This window comes from Eublepharis macularius, chromosome 14, assembly GCF_028583425.1.
Source record: "Eublepharis macularius isolate TG4126 chromosome 14, MPM_Emac_v1.0, whole genome shotgun sequence".
NCBI classification, from domain to species: Eukaryota; Metazoa; Chordata; class Lepidosauria; order Squamata; family Eublepharidae; genus Eublepharis; species Eublepharis macularius.
The window spans coordinates 30,965,577-30,990,608 of NC_072803.1; the positions used below are offsets into that span (position 1 = coordinate 30,965,577).

The following is a 25,032-nucleotide window of genomic DNA, read 5'->3' on the forward strand; positions in this document are numbered from 1 at the left end:
AGTTTTACGTCTTGCATTTGGCATTTTTTTTAAAAAAAACATTTTTTTTCCTGCTTATGTAAGTCATGTGATGATTCCTAAGCATGTGCACTGTCCGGTATCTGTGATGCTATCAAATTATTTTGTACAAAAATACACATACATGAGCACAGATTGCAAGAAAAAATGTTATTGCTAAGGCAGAGAACCAAAGCCAGAGATGCCAGAGCTAAATAGAGCATTTTGAGTGAGCTATACTTGATTTGTACAAAATGAGCACCTCTAAAAATGTTTTACACAAGCAATAACAGAAAGTTCAATTACCACTTAGGCATCTGTGAACCCTCAGAATAGCTTTGGAATTCTCCTGGAAAAGCACAGCATGGACCATGATAGAACTTGAGCCTCAAGTGCTGTCTGTCTTACATTTACCCAACCACCATTGTGAAAATGGGTGGATACAGAATACCAAAATTGATATGGGATTACCCCATGTGCTGTACGTATTTTGAAACATTTTGCACTTTTATTGACTGACTGTGTAGGTGTGCTGCAATGTCAGTCCTACAGTGAACTATTTGTGAGGAGGGGAATTGTGTTCTCATAATGCTGGAACAGTAGTCAGGGCTTCATTTGTAAACAAAGGTGCTGGGTGGAGATCAGGCTGGCAAAAGAGCCCCAACATATCTGAAGGAAACTCTTTCATTTGAAGTGTGTATGGCACATTGCAATTGCTTAGTGACTAGGGACATCATCTAACAGGTGATGTTAAACTATCTATTTCCATATACACAGGCTCCATTACATAAGAAATTAAGCTCACAGGCCCTCTCTCCTCCTTTTTCTGAGTGTCTGCCAAAAGCCTCTATCATGCTGCAAATAAGTTCTCCACAGAAACCAGTCCCAAGAAGAGAATTGCCCACTGTTATGACTGACTAATAGAAGTTTGCACCACGTTCCAAGAATCATGTATGCAGTCAATCTCTATAATGGCTGATGATTCACTAGTACTCCCTGCAGATTTGCTTCTGGCTTCAGTCCCACAGAAAGACATTGGTGTGGGAAATCCAAGGGACATTCAGGGTGATTTTTAATAGCAATTTTCTCACCTTTTTCACAGTTCCTCCAACAATCACAAAAACAATGATCAGTTACCTCAACCCCAGATAGAAGTAAACATTAAAACTAAAACCCTTACAATGACTAGGGATGCTTCACTGTTTCATAAATATTTGTTGTTGTTTTTTAAACCAGTAATGCAAAAGAACATATATTTATACAAAAGAACGTCAGAGCTGGAGGAATAGGTTAAGAAATCAAATCACTTTGAATTCAAAATGCAAAGAAGCGAAGATGCTGCCAAAAAGTTATCTTCCCTTAAAAGGGCAGTTGCAGAGTTTTAAGAGTGATTAGTCTATTTTAAAAGCTATCTCTAGGACCAAGTAGAAAGGCAGTCAGCCTTCATCTTTCTTATTTAAAGAATATGCTAGCAGAGAGAACAGCATCAACAAGAATGTACCCCATAGCAGCAACCTTTCTAAATGAATCTCCAGCTAAATTTCCTGGGAGACCCAAAGCAGCAGTCCTAAGAACACTAAAACTAGACTACTGTAATGCACTCTACATAAGTCTCTCCTTGAAGTTAACTTTGAGACTTCAGTTGGTGCAGAACACCACTAATTGGTTATTGTTAGGAGTTAGGCAAAGCATGCATATTACTCCCACTTGGCATATTACACCCACTAGGCTACCCATCAGTTACTGAACTCAATTGAAGGTATTGGCTATCACATACAAAGCCCTTCATGACTTTGGTCCCTCATATCTGTGAGATTGCCTCTTTCCCTATTCTCGCTCTCATCTGAGCAGGGCCTTCTGCAGGTGTCATCTGCAAAGCAAACAACTGTCTGTACAGTTCACAAACATAGCATTCTCCGGTGGTCCTAGGAGTGGGGCAGCCCTGGGATATAGCTCTTCCTCTCTGAAGGCTGGGTCAGTCAGCTGATTTTGATCCTGGAGGGGAGGGGCTTGTCCTACAGATCACCAGTCTTTCTGGCCCTGTCTTCCGGGCAGGACACCTTTAGCAGCACTCTATAGAGCACAGCAATCCCAGATGAAGAACAGCGTTGAGCTCGCACAGGAAGGGAAGGGCTCTTCCACCCCCACCCCTCCATATCGCTTCAGAGTGAAGGCAAGCAATAGAGCCAACAACCCTAGGTACTCCTAGGTTCCATGGCCACGGCCACAGACTACTGCCGAGGTCCCCAACCTTCAGGCTGGGAGGAACCCTCACCCCTCAGACAACCAGAGGGTGCAACTTTTGAGTTGCAGTAACCCAACACTCTTGGCAACAGCCTTCTGTTAAGCCTTCAACCTGAGGTCTCTGAGCTATCTTATTCTTCCTCAACCAAGGAGGAAGGGGAACTATTAGAAGAGGGGAAATTCCCTAGTACAACATAGTCACCCCGATGCAAACAAGGCTTTTCCCCCAGGAGCCATATACTAGACTGCTCCTTAAGATGCTGAGAGTCCTAGAGATTTCCCGTAAGGCCAAGGAGAAGGAGGAACCAGGCCTAGATTTCCCAGCAAAGTTGGAGAGACATCTCCCCAACTCAGGAACAACTCCTTCAGGTTTTCCCCTCCCAGCAGCCTTTTATTCCTTGGTGAAGGCTGAGTGGGAGGCTCCGGCAAAACCCAAAGCTAACCACCCTATTTCTTTTTCTCTTATACACTGGTTCCAGAGGCTACTAAGAGGATCATTGGTGAATGATCCGCTGACCAGCCTGGTGCTAATCCCATACGCCCATTGACACAGACAGTCTGCCCAAGGATTCCTTTGTCAGGTGGATCAAACTAGCTCTGCGCAGAAATTTAAAGCTTCTGCTACATCTCTCAGAGCATCGGCAGCAGCTTTGCTCTTTGCTAGAGACACATTCTCTTGGGTTTTCAGACTTGACTGCTTGAGCAGCAATGTCCTCAAAGAGCTGAAGGACGGAACCAAGAAAATAGCCCTGACAACAGCCTTTGCAACAAACGTGCTCTTCGATGCTCTACTATTGTCTGCAAGAACTGTGGTTTTCAGTGTGGCAGACAGGCACAATACTGGGCTTAGGAACTGGAATGTGGACCCTTAGGCCCAAGCCAAAGTAACCACAGTCTCCTTCAGTGGCACCAACTTGTTTGGAGAAGCTCTGGACAAACACCTGGTAGAGGACAAAGAAAAGAAGAAAGTCCTTCCCTCAAAAAAAAAAGGAAGAGAATTCGAGGAAGAGGTTTCAGTCCTTTCAAGAGTCCAAGAACATTTCCTACACGGGAAGCACCAGATCATTCAAGGGATGATAGCAGACCAAACATCGAGAGAAGGGTAGTCCCTCCTCCCACAACAAATCCACTCAGAATACCAAGGGGCCGAAAAAGGGAACCTCAATGTGACTATGCTGATGGGGCAGGCATGATTGAGATTGGAGGGGGCTTACAATGTTTTGCAAACCTTTGGCAACAGACAGTAAGCAACAGCTGGGAGCTGGATACAGTGACTAATAGGTATTTACTGGAATTCAGCTGTGTGCCACCTGGGCTTTTCCTCCAGATCCAAAAGAATTGGTTATATAAAACAGACACATCAGAACAAGAAAGTTCCGGAATGGAAATGCTCAAATTTGTCATGACTGCCATTCAGAAGGAAGAATTTCTGGCTTCCACCAATCTCTCAGAGGCACTTCTAATATTGGGCTCTGTCTTTTGACCTGAAAGCACCACGCAGGGTGTTCACCAGAATCCTAGTAGCCCTGATTGCACACCTGAGACTGCAGGGAATGGTTCCCTTTGCTGTATCTGGACGACATCTTGATCAGGGCTCCATCTTTGCTACTAGAGGTGGAAGTGGTGAAATTGATGGTAGCCTGCTTGTGGGATTATGGTTTCGTGGTCAACAAGGAAAAGAGCAGTTTTCCAACCCAGTAAATATTGCACCTGGGGTTAGTGACAGACATAGCTCAAAACAGTCTTTTTGTCACATGCAAGGCAACAAAGATTTGGATGATGGCAACAGAGGTCTTAAGCAACCAGGAGGTGGAAGTGATGCTTCTGGTCTAGCTGCTGGGGATGAGGGAATCCTGTCAGGATGTTTTCCAGTTGGCAAGATTCTAAGCCCATGCGCTATAGAGATTCCCATTACCGTACCAAGAGGTGATAGAACACAAGAGTCCAAGATTGCTAGCAATCCTCAAACAGGAGGTCAATGGATGGCTCGACCTTGTCCAGTTCCATGACTGTATCCCACTCAGAAAACCAAAGAGAATGGTGATGACCACAGACATGAGTCTGGGGGGTTGGGGAACCCACCCCAGGCAAGAATGACATAGGACACCTGGTCGAAGGAGAAAGGATCAACAGTATTAACCTTTTGGAGCTTGGAGTCATCAGAAGAAGCATGCATCCTGCTGAAATGGGCGGAAAATCACCTCAAATCTCTAAAAACTGGACACGGAGCAGGCCAGGCGGAGGTGGACTTATTCACAAGCAATCAAAACTCTCAGCTTCTGAGATTCATTTCAAGAAGAAAACCTCAAGCCATAGGGTTAGATGCCTTGAGCTCCGAATGGCCTCCACAACTCCTGTACACTATTGCATAGAGTTGTTCAGAAGATCATAGTGCAATGTACAGAAGTGGTTCTCATAGCACCCTTCTGACCAAGAGAGACATGGTTTCATGACCTGAAGAAGCTATCGAGCATGAATCCCTGGCACCTCCCATTGAAGGAGGACCTATTAATGCGGGGAACAATACTACACCCCCAACCAACTCTGCTAAACCTCACACCCAGGAGGTTGAGGGTGAACAACTAATAGAGTTAGGTTATGCAGAGGGCGTAATTAGTACCATGTTAGCCTCCAAGAAGAGTTGTACAGACTGGCAAGTTTTCCAAACATAGAGGCATGGAACCCTTATTAATGCCAGTTAGGGAGATACTATCCTTCCTTCAAGAAGGGTTGGATAAAATTCTTAGCACCAGCACCCTTAGATGGCAGGTGGCCATCTCAACAATTAGGGATTCTCAGAAGGGAAATTCCCTAGTACATCACCCTCATATCAAGAGATTCTAAAGGGGAATCCCATTGAGTGATTCCGCACACATTGGATAATGCACTTCCAATTCTCTTTTTATAGATCATGTGGAACGGATTTTTTTGTGTGTGGAACAAAAAATCCACCTCAAACGATTGATAAAGTGCATTGAGTGCATTATCCAACATATGCGGAATCAGCTGTTGTTGAATTCTCCATGCGTTCACCAGTTTCCCACATGGAATCTTAATTGGGTACTGAGAGCATTATACAAAGACCCCTTTGAGCTTATGGCCTCATGTCCTCTAAAGAACTGACCTTTAAGACCACCTTTTATGGTGGGAATCAAATCAGTTAGATGAGTGGCAAAGCTGCAGGCACTATCGGTAGATAGGGAGGTATGAATTTTTTTTCAAAATGACAGAGTAATATTACAAACTGAACCAGCCTTTATTACAAAGGTAAACACAACCTTTCATAGGACGGAAGAGATAGTGCTGCCCTCCTTCTGTCCTAATCTGAAGCACGAGAAGGAAAGGGAGTGAGACTGCTTTGATGTGTGTAGAGCCATGAGCTTCTACTTAGACAAGACTAAACAGTTTCTGCAAGTCTGAGACTGTGTCTTTATGGAAGTCCTCCTTGGGACAAAGAGTGTACATTTCCACGCTAAGTAGGTGGATCAGGGGGTACGTAATTCTGGCATACAAAGCCAGACGTCTGGAAGATGCCTCAAGGAGTCATGGCACACTCACTAAGGGGGAGCAGCAACATCGGCAGCCCAAAGATCCTTTCAGTCATTAGAGACAATCTGTAAGGCAGCCATATAGAAATCAATGCACTTACTCAACAGGCACTACAGAATACATGTTGGCCTCTGCGAAGGCAGTTTTTGGCAGGAAGGTACTACAACACACTCTCTAGGCCTGAAAGCCAGATGACTCACCCTGGGTCACACTGTTTTTTTATGTCCCAGAAGTAAGGACTGCCCCACTCCTAGGACCACTGAAGAATGGAAGATTTGTTTTCATTTACTGTGAAGCTTCATTTCTCGATGGTCTAAAAGTGGGGCAGTCCTACCCACCCAAGTTTCTTGTGGGCGGCTTCTAGGATTGGCTGGAGAGTTAGGATGATAGCTTTCCTCCTGCTGGTGTCAGAGGAGAGATCTTACTATTTTAAAAAAATGAAGGGGAGTTGTTTTCTGTCATGGTATCATAATGGGGAGTCAAGGCTTGGGAATGGACTGACGATCCCTGGGACAAGCCCCTCCCCTCAGGGATCAAAATCAGCTGACTGACCCTGCCTTTGGAGAGGAGGAGCTATATCCCAGAAGTAAGGACTGCCCCACTCCTTGACCACCAAGAAAGGAAGCTTCATGGTAAGTGAAAACAAATCTTCTGTTCCCTGCTGTGGCCAATATTATAGAAGGGCTCCCACTGCCCTGGTCCTCCGCAAGTATAATCAACTAAATTATTCAGGAGGGCTTTTTTACATGAATAGGAGGACTGTACTGTAGGAAAATAGTTCCTTACAGGTAAAGAGATAGATACTATAGATTATACTACTGTATGTTGTCTGTTGCTGTAAGTATGTTCCTAAGCGGGTGGTTTCTGTGCTGTTTAATGTATCATATTTAATTACTTATGCTTTGTTTCAGCTCTATATTGGATTTCTGCTTGTTTTCAAAGTTCTGCAAATGTAGTATTTGCATACCCTATTGGTATATTTATTGAATGTCCCAGCTATTAATTGTATTGGCTCACACTGTGTAATCAGTCTTGAGTGTCAGTGAGAAAGGTGGACTATAAATAATGTACATAAATAGATAAATAAACTTCCTGGGCATATGCCCCATTGAATAGATCAGTTTCTCTCTGCTTTTGTTTCTAATCTGTGTAAAAGAATGCACGCTAAATCAAGGATTGGTTGTGTTTATTGCTTTTCTTCCAGAGACCTACTATCTATCCATGGATATCACTTTCCCTCTGGTGGGAAGTTTGTAGCAAGGGGGGTAGATAAGAGGAGCTGGGCTTGAGAGATGGGAGAGTTTAAGTCAGTGAGACATTGAACACTACTAGGGGATTGGGGCAATGCCATATCTTAGGTTGCCAGCACCTGGGGCAACTCCTATTAGGTGGTGTCCCTGTCACCACAAGTGCGTTCGCCCAAAGCACATGCGCGTGCTCCAGGACCACACGATGATGTCACTTCCGGAAAGTGATGTCATCGTGCAGGGCACAGCTGCCCCCCAGGAGCACTCTCATGATTCAGGCTGCAGCTCTCCCATCAGCATAGCAGGCGGCCAGGGTGGCGCGAGTGGCTTCCCAGCCCTCCTGCACAGCCATCTGTGCTACCACCACCAGCTCCATGTGCCCAGCAAGTTGGCTGCCCCATTGGCGCAGCAGGTGGCTAGGGCAGCGCGGACAGCCTCCCGGGCCTTTTGCACAGCCACCCGTGCTGCCACCACCAGCTCCACATGCTTTCAGCCAGCAGCCATGCCCAGCGCCCTCTCTTTGGCAGCACCTGGGGCAGGCAACCCTCCCTCCCCCCCTAATATGGCTCTGGGTGGGGGTGGGGAACTAGTGTTTTTTCAGTGGAAGCAAAGCAGAAAGAGTGTTCTTATACCTGATCCATATATAGTTTATGATTCTTTTAATTATGTGAACTTTTAAGAACAGAGGAACTTGTAACGCAATTTAGCTTTGGATCCATGTAGACTATTTTACCCTTGCATAGCCAACTGACTTAACCAAAAACTCTTTTAAGCCTCCTATGTTCTAAGTGCCTTAAAACTAGATGACTTCAGTTTCAGAGACAAGTAGAATTTTACTTAGTAAGGGATTTGATGAGGTTTAAGTCTGTTCTCCTTCAATATATCAGTCACTGCCCATGAACACAGGCAAACTAAAGTCTGTTCTGTAATGGAAATGTTTCTGTTGTCTCCAAGAGTTCTCAGCCTGAATGGTGACTTTCCCTCCCTTCACAATTCAGACAGTTCTTTCCCACAGCGGTCTCAGCAGGAAAGTCTGTTGATTTTACATTACAAGGCTACATCCTGTCCCCTTGTCCCCAGAAGGATTTCAGTCTTTCCTTGGAAAACCCCTGTTATGTCACAGAGATCCGAGAAACTGTTGTTAGGATGTGGTTAGCAAGCAATGGGAGAATGTGCTCTTGTATTTGGACAGATTAAAAGACTGTTCTTCTTCAGCTGGCTTCTCGAAGCAATTTACTTCAGGGCTTGTGAGACAAAATGTCATCAGAAGGCAGTATGTGACTTACTGAGAGGTATTAAGTGTGGGGCATAGTAACAGCAATATATTTTCATAGTTTATTTAAGCAAAGCATCTTGGGTTAGAAAGGCCAGGAACAAGGTTGGCCCCAAAGTATTTTGAGACATCATGTAAAAATGCCCCCCTTGCCAATTACTAGGGATCCCATTCACAGGAGCCAACTTGAGGAAGTGATGTTGTACCCCTCCAGGAGAGCACCCACTGCACATTTGCCTCCCATGCCCGTTCCCTGCACCTCTTTTGCTGCCAGCAAGGTGAGAGGTGATGGGTGGCAGAGGCTGGGAGCAGGAGATCTCCGCTCCCACCAGGGGAATGAGATCACTACCTGTAAACAAGCCCCACCTCAGCCCACCTAGCCTCCAGTCCCACTCTTTCAATGGAGGAAGGAAGAAGTGCTTGGCCAAGCTGGGTGGCTGGGCAGGGTGAAGCCGAGTGGGCCTGTCCTTTTCTAGGCAAGGTGAGACTGAATGAAGTGGCCCTGTCACATCCCTTGCCATGGCAAGGCTGGACAGTGCAGCCCTGTTCTTCCCCTTTTCTTGCAGCAGCAAGGCCAGTCAGGGTGGGCATGTTCCCAGTGACCCTCCTTCCCTACACTTACCTCTTTGGGGGCTTGGATTACCTAGGGGGATATCCCCCCAATCCGGGGGGACCCAGTGGAGTTCATCCATCAGGCAATCATTCCTCTGGGATTCTTCCCAGTAGTCTTAATGGCCCATCTGTCCTTGATAGAGAACTTCCTGGTAGATTGTGCCTCTTAGGTCAGAAAGGAACATATTCACTGAATTTTCCATTACTGCTGTTTATGGCTTTTTGAATGTTATTGCAGAATTCTTTTATATTTAAGACTAGCTTGATACCCATGCTTCACTACGGTATTTAACTACTTTAAATCTAGTTATAATGTTTATGAGTATGTAACATTTTTTTATTTGTGAGGGGTTTTTTTAGTTGGTTTTGTAGTATAATAGCATAGTACCCGAGCTTCACAAAGGTGTTTAAATAAAGCAAAGCGTATTGATGCTGAAAACTGATGAAGTGAATTTTGAAATGTAACATTTATTGAAGAGATTTTTAAAAGGAAAAGATTATAGTGCAATAAATAAAGTGAAAAATACGTACAACCAGGGTTTTTTCCTACTGAAGGACCTCTTTGAAGACCACATTGGTGGTTTTCCTCTCAGGTGCTAGGATCACCAGGCTGCTGGGTGAGCTCACTCTGAAGCAGGCCATGTAGAACTGCCCATGTGAGAAGCAGTCCTCCCTCAAGCCAATTCCTGTCACCTTCAGTGTCTGACCCTGGGACTTGTTGATCATCATAGCATAGCAGACCTTGAGAGGGAACTGCATTCTCTTGAACTTGCAGAGGTTATCTGATGGTATGAGTGGTATGCATGGTATGAACACCGACTCCCTCTGAGCAATACTGGTGAACAATGTGGCCTCGGTGACGTTCCTGTGGAGGGCTTTCACTCACAGTCTGGTGGTCATTGCAGAGTTTGGGTGGGTTCAATGACTCCCAATAGCAACTGCATACTGTTTAGAATGTTGGGGTGAGGACTAATCAGGCCACATATGTAAATGACCTTGAAAGGCTGGCCCATCAGGAAAGAGTGGCCTAGCTGGCTGTGGGGTGGGGGGAGCAGGCAGCAGCCTGCCAGCCACACCGGGAAGCTGTATCCGTATGGGAAAAAACATTTTACCCCTTTTTACTCCCTTGGGGGCAAATTTCTTAAAATCCCTTCTTAGTTGGATTTACATCATGAAAGGAATGTTCTCTCCAAATTTCATGTTTCTAGATCCAGGGGTTTGGACTGGGCGATGATGAGTCAGTCAGGATACTTCTCTTTATATATATATATATATATATATATATATAAAATTGGTTTTGATACAATCTTAAAGACAGTTATCAGATGCCCTGTGAGGATCCCTGGGATGGAAGGATGGGATAGAAATTTCCTAATAAAATAAGGAAATTATACTGGCTCATACAGACTAGATGTGTATTATTTTTAACTGCTTAACACCATGGGGAGTGTTTAGAGCTGTTATGCGGTAAGGATCTCTGCAATAAAAGGAACCTGTTGGTTATCAATTGCACAGCACGATGCTTCACTAAACAAAAGCTCATTGTTACACTAGTTATCACTCCCTCCTCCCCTTTTGTATATTTGCATGTTGATGGTAAGTTGCAATTAACATTTTGACTGTGGTATCTGTGTACAGTACAGCAACTATTTGTAAACCTGTTAAGACTATCTTTTTGGGGGGAAATCCTGTTTTGTTCACTGGCAACTCTGATGAAATGTTTGTTTAAAACAGTCTTTATTAAAATTTAGAATTCTTAGAAAGTTAGATGTAGGGTATTGGTTATTTAGGGGGTTTCTAAAGAGGCGGAGGTTAGTTTTTTCCTCCCAAATGTATTTTAGGATGGAGTAAACAGGAATTAAACAGAGGTGGGGACAAACTGGTAAAAAACCGAACCATGCGGTTTGTAGTTCGTCCTGTTTCACGAACCATGAACTTTCATGAACTTGCCTCAGTTCCCAAACCAGTTTGTGGGGTTTAAATGCCCCTTTCCCTGCCGCTTCGGAGATCCCCGACAAGCAGCTGATCGGAGGTTGAAATGCCCTTTTCCCTGCCGCTTTACAGCTGCTGCTAGCTTCCCTGCCACTTTGTTTCCAAAGGGCTGCACAAAATGCTTGGTTTTTATTCCCTTTTGCAAAGCCTGAAATATGCCTGGGATGGAGGGAAAAACAGCTATTTAATTCTTCCCTGGCTTTTAAAGCCAGGAGGAAAGTGCAGTAATGTTACAATGTTGCAATGTTGCCATGTTACAATGTTAAAACATTGCAACACTTTCTTGACTTTGAAAAAAAGAGAGAGAGTGTGCATACACCAAAGGAGGAAGAGAAAACTAGCTATTTAGCCCTTTCCTGGCTTTTAAAGCCAGCAGGGAATAAACAAACTCCTGCATACATGGGAAGCAGAACGGCTGGCATGCAGCAGCAGGGAAAGGGGCATTTAAACCCCAAATCAGCTGCTTATGGGGATCTCTGGTTGCCTAGGAAACTGATTTATCCTGCCAGGTTGTCTGCAGTGATGAACCGAAAATGAACCAAACGAACCAGCCTCTAAAGTTGGTCCAGGTTTGTCAGAAATGGGCTCTGACAAACTGCTGGTTCACGAACCACGAACCAGCCCAGTTTGTGATGAACTTTGGTTCGTATTTCAGTTTGTGCCCATATCTATTAAACATCTAGCATCACAGACAAGCACATGATATTAAAATGGGTGTCTTGGATTCAGTAGTCCTTTGGAATATCCATGATTCAGATAGCAAAGACAGGTCTTAACTAGAGGTGCCAATGAGAGATCAGTGAATGGACCTCTTGCTACTTTAAAACTAAAATAGCAGCCATAGGGAACCCCAGGTTCAGAGCTAGACCTTCCTGTGAGAGGAGGATAGCTGTTTCCTCACTGTTTTTGTAGTGTCAGCCCTCTCCCCTGCGTTGCTGTGTGCAGGACAGTACATGTTTGGTACTTATATGTTTTCCTTTTGGGGCAACACCCTAATGGCTGATTTAAATCAAGGGTCCCTAACCCTTTTCAGCTTGCAGGCACCTTTGGAATCCTAACACAAGGTAATGAGCATGACAACAAAATGGCTGCCATAGAAGGCAGAAGGAGCCACAAAATGGCTGCTACAGGAGAAAACACTCAATCACAACATGGCTGCCATGGGAGATGGAGCTAACAGGAAAATGCATAACTTTGACAGTAGATGTTCAACGTTTCCAACAGAAGGTTTGTTTAACTGGATATCTTTTAAAATTTAGCACATGAATTAAAAATATTTTCTTGTATAAACTCAAACAAGTATACATATTGAGCTAGCTAAGAAACCCTCATCTGGCAGAATACGTCTTCATTTTGCTGGCATTTAATGCACTTATGCAAAAGGAAAAAGGAAAAATGTTTCTTCTGTTCTGGCTATCTTCTTTACATGAACTCTCTAATGAATGAGCCCAGCCATTTTTAACCTGTCCTGCACTATTACTTGTAACAATGACAGTTGGTGCTGAAAATTATGGAGAGCTTCTTGCTCGTGTGTACAATAAGAGAGTTTAGCCAAATTTTTATAGGAACATGAACAGTTTTTGAAAAGTGAACAAAATTTGATGTAGTGATGTTATCAAATTCCACCTGCATTATAAAAACATATTAAAACTGGGAAGATCTGATGACTTCAATAGAAGATGCAGTTAGGTGGATTAAGCATTTTAGCCATACAGTCCAATCATGTTTAGTCAGAATCAAGTCTCAGGGTCTAGTTACATGTTACAAAAAACGTGAGTTCTTCCTTATCTTGGTAACTGTGTTCTTAGAAGATCATTCTAATTTTATTTTCACGAGTACATAAAGCCACTGTCTGCATTATAGAAGAACATCAAAAACTCAAAAAGCCCCACTTGCCCCCTCTACTTTCAAAAAACACTTGGAGGTGCCATTGTTACCTGAATTGGTCTCCTTGCAAGTAAGAGAATTGTGGGGGAATTAGCAAGCAAGGAAGACAGCTAAGTGAAAGACGGTAACTACAGGATCTTTTCCATCAATTTTTATGGGGTCCCTTCCAAAATAGCAAACAAGGCTGATGCTTAAGTTCAAAGAGCAAACTTTTATTAAAAGGGAATAATACATGCACACATGCACAGGAATACCAGGTAAAAATGGTTACACGCACACAGAGTCCTAGGAAGCCAGTCAGAAGTTGAAATAGAGTGAGGGGAATATCTACCTATCCTGAAGAGTAGTCCAGTCTGCAGGAGAAGAGAGTAGCTTCAAACGTCAGCGTTCTTGGCCAGGAGAACAAGAGGCTTAGGGCAAACCTCAAGGGAACAGCGCTTTGGATCCGGTAAGCATGTACTGAGAGAGAGAGGCTTAGGGAAGCGACCTTAAGGGAGCAGCCAGGAAGCGTGCACAATTTGAATGAGGCCAGGGCACTACCTTTATAGGGTAAAACGTGCCCTGAGGTGGGATAGCCCGCCTAGCTGCTAGAACAAAGACTCCAACTGTCAGTTCCTGGGAGTCACAAAAGGTTTGATTACTTTGATTGGTAGCTGCCGGGGCATGTGAAAAAGAATGCAGAATTTGTTCTGGCTCTGCATAAAGGGGTAGTTTGTTAAATGAAGTCCACCGGAGCTAAGTTGATGAATTTAGTTGGGGAATGTACCTTCCCAGGAAAGAACTGTAAATACTTATGAATGCCATTTGACCAGCTCCTCAGTCAAGGACAGGAGATCTCATTATGGAAGCGGGGAAAGTGGGGATGACTCTGCGAGACCTTTGTTGTGCTGGATTCATTAGGGGCTGGAGGGACTGCAGATCCAATCACCACTGATCACTCCGCATTCCTATGCGGCATTCCATTCATGCCTGAGTCTCCCAGGCGGAACTCAGCAACTGTTAGCTGGTCTCACCCCCTGGCTGCAATGCAAACTGTCATTTTAAATCCAGGGGCCTTGTGATTTTATATCACAGCCATGTTAAACGGCTATTAAAGATGGCGGAGGCCAGGCTGACTGCTTACACCATGACACCCAGGTAGAGTTGCTGATCCTCCATTGGGGCAAGGGATCCTTTGCTCCCAGCTTCCACCCCTACCACCACTCACCTGCCTGGCAGGGGGAAAGGCGTGGGGACAGGCCTGCTGAGGCTCACTTTGAAAGCAGTGTAACGATGTCACTCCCAGGAGTGACATCATCATACAGGCCCTGGGAGTTTGGAGTTCTGATTGGCCCCGTGCAAAGCCTGGGAGCACTCCCAGGGTCTTCACGATGACATCACTCTAGGAAGTGACAGGGATTTTTTTCTGGGGAAAGAGGTGGGAGAAATCTGACCCAGGGCAACTCCTGGGGGGAGGTGGTGCCCCTGTTACTACATGTGTGCACATTCCCAATACTGTGTATGATGTCACTTCCGGGCAGTGACATCATCACGCAGGCCGTGGTCACTCTGGGAGCACTCCTGTGCGCCACAGAGGCCCCGATTCAGCCTGGATCAGGCCGAATTTGGCCCAGATCAGGCCTGAATCAGCCCGGAACCAGCCGCTGCGGTATGGGGAAGCACACCCTCTCCTGGCAGTGGCCTGATCCTGGCCGTTTCAGGCCCAATCCTGACCATTTAGAGCCCATATTGGGCCAAAACAAGCCTGAAACAGCCCGGATCAGGCCCAAATTGGCCTGGAATGAGCTGCTGCCACATGGAAGAGCACTTCCTTGCCTGGCAGAGGCCTGATCCTGGCTGTTTCTGGCCCAATCCTGGCTTTTTAGGGCACAAATTGGACCAAAATGGGCCTGAAATGGCCAGGATTGGGCCCAAATCAGTCTGGAATGGACTGCTGCTACACGGGAAAGGACTCCCTCACCAGGCACAGGCCCAATCCTGGCTGTTTTGGGCCCAATGCTGGCCTTTTCGGGCCCAAAACAGCCATTTGGGGCCCGTTTCGTCTCAATCCTGGCCGTTTAGAGCACAAATTGGGCAAAAATGGGCCCTAAACGGCCAGGATAAGGCCCAAATCATCCTGGAATGAGCTGCTGCCATATGAGAGAGCTCTCCTCTGCTCAGCAGCAGCCCGATCCTGGCTGTTTTGGGCTCGATCCTGGCCATTTAGGGCCAAAATTGGGCTTAAACATATCCGAAACCACTAGGATCGGCCCCAAATGGCCTGGAATGGGCTGCTGCCGCACAGGAGAGCATTCCCCCACTAATCATAGGCCCGATCCTGGCTGTTTTGAACCCAATCCTGGCTGTTTCTGGCCCAAAATGGACATTTTGGGCCCATTTCGGCCTAATTGGGCCCGAAACAGCCAGGATCAAACCACTTCCAGGCGGGGGAGTGTTCCCCTGCCTGGCAGTGGCCCACTCCAGGCCAATTTGGGCCAAATCCTGGCTGTTTCAGGCCCATTTTGGCCCAAAAAGGCCAGGAGCAGAGGGGGCAGTTTTGATAACTGCTTGAATGCCATTCTGGTGCGTTCCGGCAGAAGAAAAGCCCTGATTGTGCCACACTGGGAGTGCATGCATGAGGATGTCATAGAGGTAAGTGCCAGGTCTCTCCTCCAGGGGACTTGTCAACCTTACATCCAGGGCTTTGTGTTGGAGACCCCTGATTTAGACAGTGATAACAGTATGAATTAAACCTCCTTTCTCCCTGTGCTGTGGTCACTGCAGCTGCAGTCTGAGGTTTTTAAAAAGCTGGAGATCTTTTCAAAGACCTTCAGTCATCAGGTCCAATTAAGTTCCTAGAACAAATATCACAAGGCATCGATCAAGATAGTGACGTTGAGATAAGTACCCGTTGGCGTTTAGTTAAGTTCCTAGTCTAGAATCTCTTTGCATTTTCCAAGAGGTCCATTAAAATAGCAGGAGTTATCGGCTGATCAGAAATTTTGTTCTTTATTTTTGGTCAGATGTTTTTAAGCTTCAGGGAAATGACCATACAATCATTGGTTAGGAGATAGTCAAACAAAATGAGAAATGTGGATGCCAACTCAAATTCTAATGTTTTCTGGGAATTTAGCATCATACTGTACAAAATAAGGCCTCATTTACCACATTTCCTCCATTGCTTATTTCAATTCATTCTTCATTAAAGTTGGAAAACCAAAGACTTAGCTGATTATTTTTGATTCAGCATATTAAATTCAGCATTCCTAACATTTCCATACTGTTTCCCTTCTTCATCTAGGCTCTATGGGAGATTTTTTGCATCAGCTTTCCCCTGTGTTGTTGACTGTGTTTGGTCCTCATCTGTCCTCCTGTTCCAAGCCTTTCCTGTCCATAGTTCTCATGTGGGATCACTCAGAGCCAAGCTACAAGTGACGCCTGACACAGGTTGGACGCCTGTCAGCTTCCCTCAAGTTTTGATGGGAAATGTAGGCGTCCTGGTTTTACAGCTTGGCTCTCCATTACAGCTGCAAGACCAGGATGCCTACATTTCCCATCAAAACTTGAGGCAAGCTGACAAGTGTCCAACCTGTGTCAGGCGTCACTTGTAGCTTGGCTCTCGGTCTCTTCAGCAAGCCAATCTTCCTCCCAACCCCAGCTGTCCATGGCTACTGTGTGAGGTCAATTCCCCCTCTGTCAAACCAATCTTCGCCTTCTTCTGTCATTTGACCTTGTGTGAAGTCACTATCCTTTCATCAAAACAATCATTTTCCTGTCCATGGGCCCTGTGTGAGGTAACTCCTAGCTCTACTGAAATACACCTCAGCCTTTTCTTAGTCTGAGGTCACTCCACCCTCTACAAAAGCCATCCTCTTTCCTGATCCCTTCCTGTCTCTAAGTCTGCAGTATGGTGTGTGTCATCCCTCTAAGAAAGAAAATTATTTTCCTGTTCTCTTAGCAGCCACACTGATTTTTCAATATTTCTTATAGATACTCCCCCCCTTAGACAAAAGGGCTCGAAGGAAAGCAACTATGAGCTTGTAGTCTGTTCTATAAGCTAGTAAATCTCCTGACATTTAGTAAGGGCATCAAGCACCAACTCCACCCCCACCAGTTAAAAAAAAGGTTTGGGGGATTATTTTTTCCATCACTACCTTTGAAGAATTCAAAGTATTGTTTTCCTGCCCTGTTTGATAGTTTAAAGTTAGGTATAACATAATGTATTACCAGTAAGAAACATTTATTTATATATGTTCAGTGGCACTGCTGAAACCATGTCTTAAATAAAAAACAAATCCTTTTCATGCATCATGTAGTGAGCTTCCAGTTTTCTTATACCACATTACATTTTGTTTGCCCACCTCCTTTTTTCCCACAGCATCATATATGGCCTTTTCAAATGTGAGTAGTTCTTTGCAAAAATTGACATAAATTATTTATTCTCTTTTCTGCTTGACCGTATCCCGTTGCTTCTATTAGAATTCTCTGTATGTAGCAACTGTTCTGGCAAAAAAGAAAAAGTATAATGCAGACCTGAAGGTAGTGTCGGCATAGGAAAGTGGATGAATTATAGTTCTTTTGCTGGGAAAGTTTTCTTTCTTAACTTGCTTGTCAGCTAAGATCATCTTTCCATTTCACTTTACAGAATAAGCACTATGTTCTGATCATGGTGGATCCAGATGCCCCTAGCCGAGCAAATCCAAAGTACCGTTACTGGAGACATTGGCTTGTCACCAACATCAGAGTGAGTACCAATATTCCTTACTAGTAGTTTTGGTGGTGCTACTTTTGAAGATGTTCATTTAGCGTCTTTAGTTGGTTAGAGCTGGACTTTTCCTAAATTGTTTTCTGTGTTTCATTTGTTGGTTAATCCCCAAAGGAAATGTCAGTATTGTTTTTCAGACTGTGTATTCATGATAACTTTTTTGTTGACTTGGAGGTAGATATTGTAGAGCATTACGGATGGCACTATACATGATATAACTGTGGGCTGGGCTAGGGCCATTATTTGTCCCACAGGATAGGCAAGAGATTTACAAAGATGATCTAGAGTGACTCTACTGTAGCTTTTGTTCAGCCTTAAACTACACATTAAACAACACATGATAGAATATCCCAATATATTTTTAAACCTTTAAAAGCAACTGCAGGTGGGACCCGATTTGTATCAGGGCTGTGGCCATAGAGGAGGGGAATGCTAATCCTTTCTTTACACACCATTTCCCCGCCATTCTCCAAGTTACTGCTAGCACCAGTTGAGGAAAAAATACAGGCTTACTCTACTTGTCTTTTTTCATGTCCAGTGGTAGGTGAAACTATGAGGGCTCATTTTCTATAGGGAAAATGTCACAGGGAAAAGCACTAACCCCATCAGAAATGGGCAGCTTGTTAAGGTTTGAAAATAAATGAGGAGATCTGGATATGGATCGCCCATGTGACATTCAGTTTTTATTGTGGTGGTGGTTTATATTTGTAATCTTACATTTCAGCCAAATTTGGCACCCAGAACAGTTCACAGGAATTAAGAAAGATACAAATGTTAAATTCAAGGCAAATGTTTCAGAGTGAGTGAGTCAGTAAGTGTGTGTGTGTGTATGTGTATTCGAGCTGGATCCAAACACAATGGAAAAATGCCTGTCCTTGCTGTCCCTAACATGGTCTCATCAATGGCAGCTGGAGCTGGATGCAGGGAGAGTATAATAAATTTAGCTCCCGAGGCATATGTTAGCATTTCAGTTTCAAGGAGAATTCTGTTGGCCCTCACACAGATCAGAGCATCCCTAGACTTGGTCCTTGGGGCTGCTCCCAAATATGGTTGCCAACTCTGAGTTGGGAAATTCCTGAAGAATTGGGGGTGGATCCTGGAGAAGGTGGGGTTTGGGGAAGGGAGAGATCTCAATAGGGTATAATTGGCATACAGTCCACCCGCCAAAGCAGCCACTTTCTACAGAAGAACTGGTCTCTGTTTTCTGGTGAGCAGTTGTAATTCCAGAAGAGCTCCAGGCCTTGGCAACCCTGCGCCCAAACCTTTAAAGCCCAGGACTTGGAGGAAAACAAATTTAACTTTGTGGGTATACCTATTGGACAAAGTAAGTTCTCCCTTGTTAAAAGTGACAATTTTGACATGAAAATGATAATTTCACTTGTCTTTAAGTAAAGTTTGTGCAGGTGTGTGCATTCACACACCGATGCTAAATAATACACTTTTAATCAGCTTGCAGTTCAGTGGTTTGACTGTTATACAGATTAGAAGAAGTCAGTGTCATGGTGTCCACTCAAACTTGACTGCGAGAAACAGCAGTGTCTGAATTGGTGTCCTCATAATTATATTAGAAATGTAGACTGTAGAGAAGGTGGGGAAGCAAAAAAGCTATTTTTATAAGATGGTTGTTGTGGGTTTTCCGGGCTGTATTGCCGTGGTCTTGGCATTGTAGTTCCTGACGTTTCACCAGCAGCTGTGGCTGGCATCTTCAGAGGTGTAGCACCGAAAGACAGAGATCTCTCAGTGTCAAACTGTGGAGAAGATGTTAGCAGGTAATTTACATCTTACCTGCTAACATCTTCTCCACAGTTTGACACTGAGAGATCTCTGTCTTTTGGTGCTACACCTCTGAAGATGCCAGCCACAGCTGCTGGCGAAACGTCAGGAACTACAATGCCAAGACCACGGCAATACAGCCCGGAAAACCCACAACAACCATCGTTCTCCGGCCGTGAAAGCCTTCGACAATACTATTTTTATAAGCTTAGGCCCTATGTTCTCTGTACCCAGTCTAAAGGCAGGGAATAAGGTTTTTTCCCCCAGGAATTTGAAAATGGTACAATACAGCTCTCTCCATTTATGCTGTGTACAGGTTTTTCTTTTATCCAGCTCTTGTGTCTGATTAAAGAGAATGTTTGTCAACTTCTTAAGCGCTTCAAAAGTCCGCAAAACCTGTTTGGCAAGAGACGAGAGCAAGTGTATTGGTGTGCCATTAACAATAATGGTCTTATCAACATCAGCTCCCTTTTTATTGGGCAGCTTTCTTCAAATGGGTAACAATGCATGAGCTTGGGGAGGGCAGGGAATAAGACCTATGTGTACGTTCCATCACTGACCTATGCACATTCATTTGAGCTAGCGTATAAAGCCAGGGCTTTTTTTCAGGGGGAACGCGGGGGAACGGAGTTCCGGAACCTCTTGAAAATGGTCACATGGCTGGTGGCCCCACCCCCTGATCTCCAGGCAGAGAGGAGTTTAGCTGAGCGGCGTGGAGGGCAATCTAAACTCCCCTCTGCCTGGAGATCAGGGGGCGGGGCCACCAGCCATGTGACCATTTTCTCTGAGGGCAACCCACTGAGTTCCACCACCTCTTTTCCCAGAAAAAAAGCCCTGTATAAAGCTAACCAAGGAGGGAGGGTGGCACAGTATAACCGTATCTTGTCTGATCGCAGAAGCTATTTAGAGTTGGTACTTGGATTCAGGACTGCCAAGGAAGACTCTGCAGAGGAGGCCAATGACAAACCACCTCTGCTTCTCACTTGCTTTGAAAGCCCCTTGCTGGGGTCATCTTAAATTGGTTGTGACTTGAGGACACATGCGTATGTATAGACCCAATCATATGCATGTAAAAATACAGCTTTTCTGTACATGACTGAGAGCCAGGGCTCCTGAATATATGGAGGTAGCCCTGTATACATTTGTTTGATTGAGTACGACTAGATCAGGGGAGGGGGGGCTTCCTGCTGTGATCCTGCTCCGTCTCCCCTTATATACATTCACTGTTCCCCTAGAGATCATCTCAAAAGAGCTTGTCGCAAATTTATCATTCAGACTTGAGTAGGCACAGTTCTCTGTCAGTCTAGAGTAGTATGAACTTTAATTCAGAAGTGGATTTTTTTAATGCCAGAAATTCTGTAGTAGAAAAGAGAAGCACAGCTATTATTACTATTTATGTCCACTAATTCTGTTGCATTGTCTCTGACCTTTCTCTCCATGAGTTACCAGATTCAGGGAAGCACCGTTTAGAAAAGCTGCTTATTTCTCTTTATGCCTTCTTGTATTTTATAATAGGTTTAAAAGTTTAGGTGTTTTCAACTCTCATTTGATCTAATAATCTCGGTACTAAAGTCTAATTAAGATATCAATTAATTTGCAACCTGCATTTAAAAAGAAATATCGAGTTGTTCTTCTCTATTATTCTCTGAAATTACTGCCAAGGGCTTTTTGTACAGATACCTTAATTAGACTTTTTATTGTTAATGGGAATATTGAGCAAATTAAAATTGGATATTAATACTTTCCATGATTTTCATAATTGGCTGAAGAAATAAAGCATTCAGAATAATTGTAGCAGCTTGTGTACAATTTTACTCCTATACAAATTCTTTCACAGGAATCCTTATGCATTCCTTAACAATGGGGTCTTGAAAGTCTCTCATTAATTTCAATATTTATTAATTTATTAATCACAAAAAGCTGGAGCGAACGTTCCTCCTTCTGTATGCAGATCTTTCTAGCATGTTAGCTCTTGCTAATTATTGTAATTAAAAATAACTTGAGGCAGGCAAAAAAGTCTGAAATTCAATATAGTTTCCCTCTGTAAAGCGAGTCTGTTCAAATGGCATGGTGTAGCTTCTCATAGCACGGTGGTAGTTCAGTTTTTCTTCACAGCTACAAGGCTATAATTGAGAGGGAAGAAATGTGCTTACCTGATTTTTCAGAACTGCTCAGAGGCTGAGCAACAAATTCAAACTAGAAATAGAAACTATGTGCATGTATATATGTTTGCGACTTCCGTTTATATCTTAATAATGTTTTAAGGAAATATGAAAAAAAGATGAAGAATGGATAACCTATCTGAGATACAATAAAGATTTTATGAGTTTCAAATGACCTTTCTGCCTGTGACTATCATGCTTCCCCAGCTAGAAATCTATGACCATCCTGCTTCCCCAACTAGACATCATGTGAGCTATCTCTAGTCTAGGTGGACCTGCTAAATTGCCTGTCTACTGAAAGGCTTTTGCCTATACACATTTTCCTCCTTTTGTCTTGATCTAATATGGACATGTGTCTATATCTACTTTGTCCTTAGTTATTTACACTGCTGTAGGATTGTGATTACCTTGCCTCCTGCACTTAGGAAGAGACCCATGTTCATTTTATTTACAATATCCAAAGCTGAGAGAGCTTCCAGTTTCTGCAAAAGCAATGAAACATGTAACATTCAATAACAGTTAAGAATGACCAGCAGTAATAAAATGTTTATTGATTACAGTAAACAAGATACAGCAACATAAAAGTAGCTTAAAAGGCCAGTGGTGGCAGAATCAATGTTAAAAGACCTATACAAGAATGTAAAAGGCCAATTGCGGAAAAGACAAGTGTTTAAAAACTAATGCAAGTGGTACCTCAGCTACAGGATTCCCTCCCCATAGCCATTAGCCTGGCACTGAGCCAGTTAAGCTTTTGGTGCCAAGGAAAAATAATCCTTTTAACTCAGGGCTTTTACTGATTCTCAGACACAAGGTGCAGGGCCTCCACAGAAAACTGGTGGAAGAGTTCATATGGGAACAAAGCAGTCTTTTAGATACCCATGTCCCACACTGTTTGAGTATTAAAGGTAAGTGATTGACATTTTGAATTAGGCCTGGAAGTGAATCAGAAGTGAGTGTCATACTTTTAGGACTGGTAAAATGTGCTCCATATAATTTACAACAGACAAACAATCTTGCCAGCCAACTTTTTGTACCAAGTGGATTTTTAGAAAATTCTCCAAAGGCTGCTCCAATTCAAGTGTGTCAGACAGTAAACAGGTTTTGATAATTCAAGATGCACCAATGGGAATCTTATTTGGAGGAGGAGGGGAAGATAAAGGCCAAAATCTTTCTGATGTCAAATATGCTTATTCTTGAACTTTTTGTTCCAGGTCTGCTGTATGACCTAGATCAAAGTGCTTGGTTCTTTTCCCCCACTTCCTTCTCCACAAAATGGAGGTAAGGTTGTCCCTACAGATAAGACTTGGCTTTCTAGCATCAAAATATTCAGTGCCATTGTGCTGTATTACTTTGGCACCACCCCAAAACTCTTCAAGCTGAATTCAGTCTTGTAGGGTTTCAGCCAGAACTTTGCCCCATCCTGTTGAAACTTTCAACAGCCTAATCTATTGAATACCTTCTGTTACACAATTCACCATTCATTGCTTATCACCATTGACGACAACGTTTCTCAAATTGTTGGGGAGAGGGTGCTTTAGCTCCAATTCAAAATAATGTATATTTTTTTAAAAACATTGCTACAAAGTGGAATAATATCTTTTGATGACTGTTTTTAAAGCCCTTTAGGTTTTCATGGTAATTTGCAGTGTAAAATTATTTAGAGATAAGAGCCAAATTAGCTCTCAAAGGCAGGAGGTCGATATGTCCCGTTATCCATGCAAGCAGTGTTTAAATATAATCAGGCTTTACTCTAATGCAGCATAATTGTTCATTTGAAATAGCGTTTTTTACTTCATTCAGTGAGTCATTAAAATATTCCAAAGATAATGCAGCAAATTAGAAATAAATTTATCACATTATCCTACGTATACTGAGGCGTATCAGGTAACTAGGCAGAGACTGAACTGTTTTACATAGAGATCCAGTAAACAGTGTTTACTTTCTAAATTCACTGGGAGGAATAGAGGAGGAACGTGTATTTTGCCCCCCTTTCCAAATCATTGAGAGCAAAAGGAGAGAAGTGAAGTAAATCCATACTCTTCTGTTAATTTAACGTTTAGTTTTATTAATGGATTGGGGAGGAGGGAATACAAAGTTGTTATAGAAAATGACTGTCAGAGAAGAATTCCTGCATGAAAATTCCTTCTTGAAACATAGGGAAGGAGAAAGAAAAATCTACCCTGAGAATAACTGGCTGAAGGGAGGAATACTCTGTTTTTCACAAACAATAGGATTTGAAATCTGGATGAAAATGCAAAATTATATATATTAAATACAATATAAATACAATATATAAAAATTGTCCATGTAAGCAACTGAAGGCCCTACAAAGTGTGTCAGGTAAAAGTTTGAGAGTGGGGAAACTAAACCTGTTTAGAACATAAAAGCTCCCTGGATTATATCAAGAGTCCATCTAGTCCAGTCCTACATTGGCCAGCCAGATGTTTTCAGATATATGGTTGCCAACTCCAGCTTGGGGAAACTCCACGGGGGCGATTTGGAGGTGATGCCTGGGGAGAGGGAGGAAGCTCCAGGAAAACTGATATCTGTAGTCTGGAGATCGGTTGTCATTCTTGAAGAACTCCATACCCCAGCTTGAAGTTGGTAACCTAGTTCAGTAAGGTTTGAAGGCAGTCAGCCTTCTCTGCCATAAGCCCCCAGCAAAGAGGATTCAGAGATTTTCTTAAATATTCCATTTAGCTGATTCACACACAAACTGTCTTTTTCAAACAAAAATCCTAAGTGGCTAACAAAGGAGTATTAAATACAGGATGGTGAAAGAACATGAGTACAAGTGATCTTGCAGTCCTCCCTAGGGTTGCTACTGTTCTTCCTGGCAACTGATAAAGGTGTCATTTGCACCATCCTCTCATGCACATTGTCCCAGTCCCGTGTGTGATGATGTCACTTTCGGAAGTCATGTCATCGTGTGAGATGCGGGAGGGCACCCAATTTGCACCGGGGCCAGTTCTTTAAGAATCACTATGCTTTGGGGCGGATTCTTAAAGAATCAGCTCTGATATGAAGCGCACATGCCCTCTATCTCATGCAGACCTGGAGTGTGCACACCCATTTGCCCGGGTTACCTGCCAGTCGTGGGCAATCACCAGGTGGCCTACCTCCTCCCGCTGATTGCCAGTGATTGGTTGGTAGAGGGGGAAACTGCTAGAGTTTACTCACCGCTGACGGGCACATGCAACCCTAGTCCTCCTTCTTGGTCAGAGAGTCTTCAGAGAGAAAGAGAGTTGGAAGGATGACCAGTGGAAAAGCCTCTCTCTTTCTCATCCTCAGTTCTGCTAAGCTGCAGAATGGCTAGGCATTGATTGTGTAGGGTTGCCAACCCCGGGTTGGGAATTCCTGGAAATTTAGGAGGCAGAGCTTGGAAAGGATGGAGTTTGGGGAAGGGCTCAGCAGGGACGTGATGCCTTTTTCTCTGGGAGAACCGGTCTCTAGTCTGGAGAGCAGTTGTAATTCCACGAGGCTGGCAACCATATGTGATGGAGCAGATGAGACCATCATGGTTTACAGTTTCTGATCAATATACCCACCATG

General features: G+C 43.7%; 1 protein-coding gene across 6 annotated transcripts in view; it reads left to right on the forward strand.

Annotated features, from left to right (window-relative positions):
- Positions 1–25,032, forward strand: part of PEBP4 (phosphatidylethanolamine binding protein 4) — a 333,303-nt gene that overhangs the window by 106,455 nt on the left and 201,816 nt on the right. For all 6 annotated transcript variants that reach the window (XM_054998347.1, XM_054998350.1, XM_054998351.1 and 3 more), the window contains one exon: positions 17,426–17,524. In XM_054998347.1, coding sequence (XP_054854322.1) covers positions 17,426–17,524 — 99 coding nt within the window. The remainder of the gene's footprint in view (positions 1–17,425; positions 17,525–25,032) is intronic.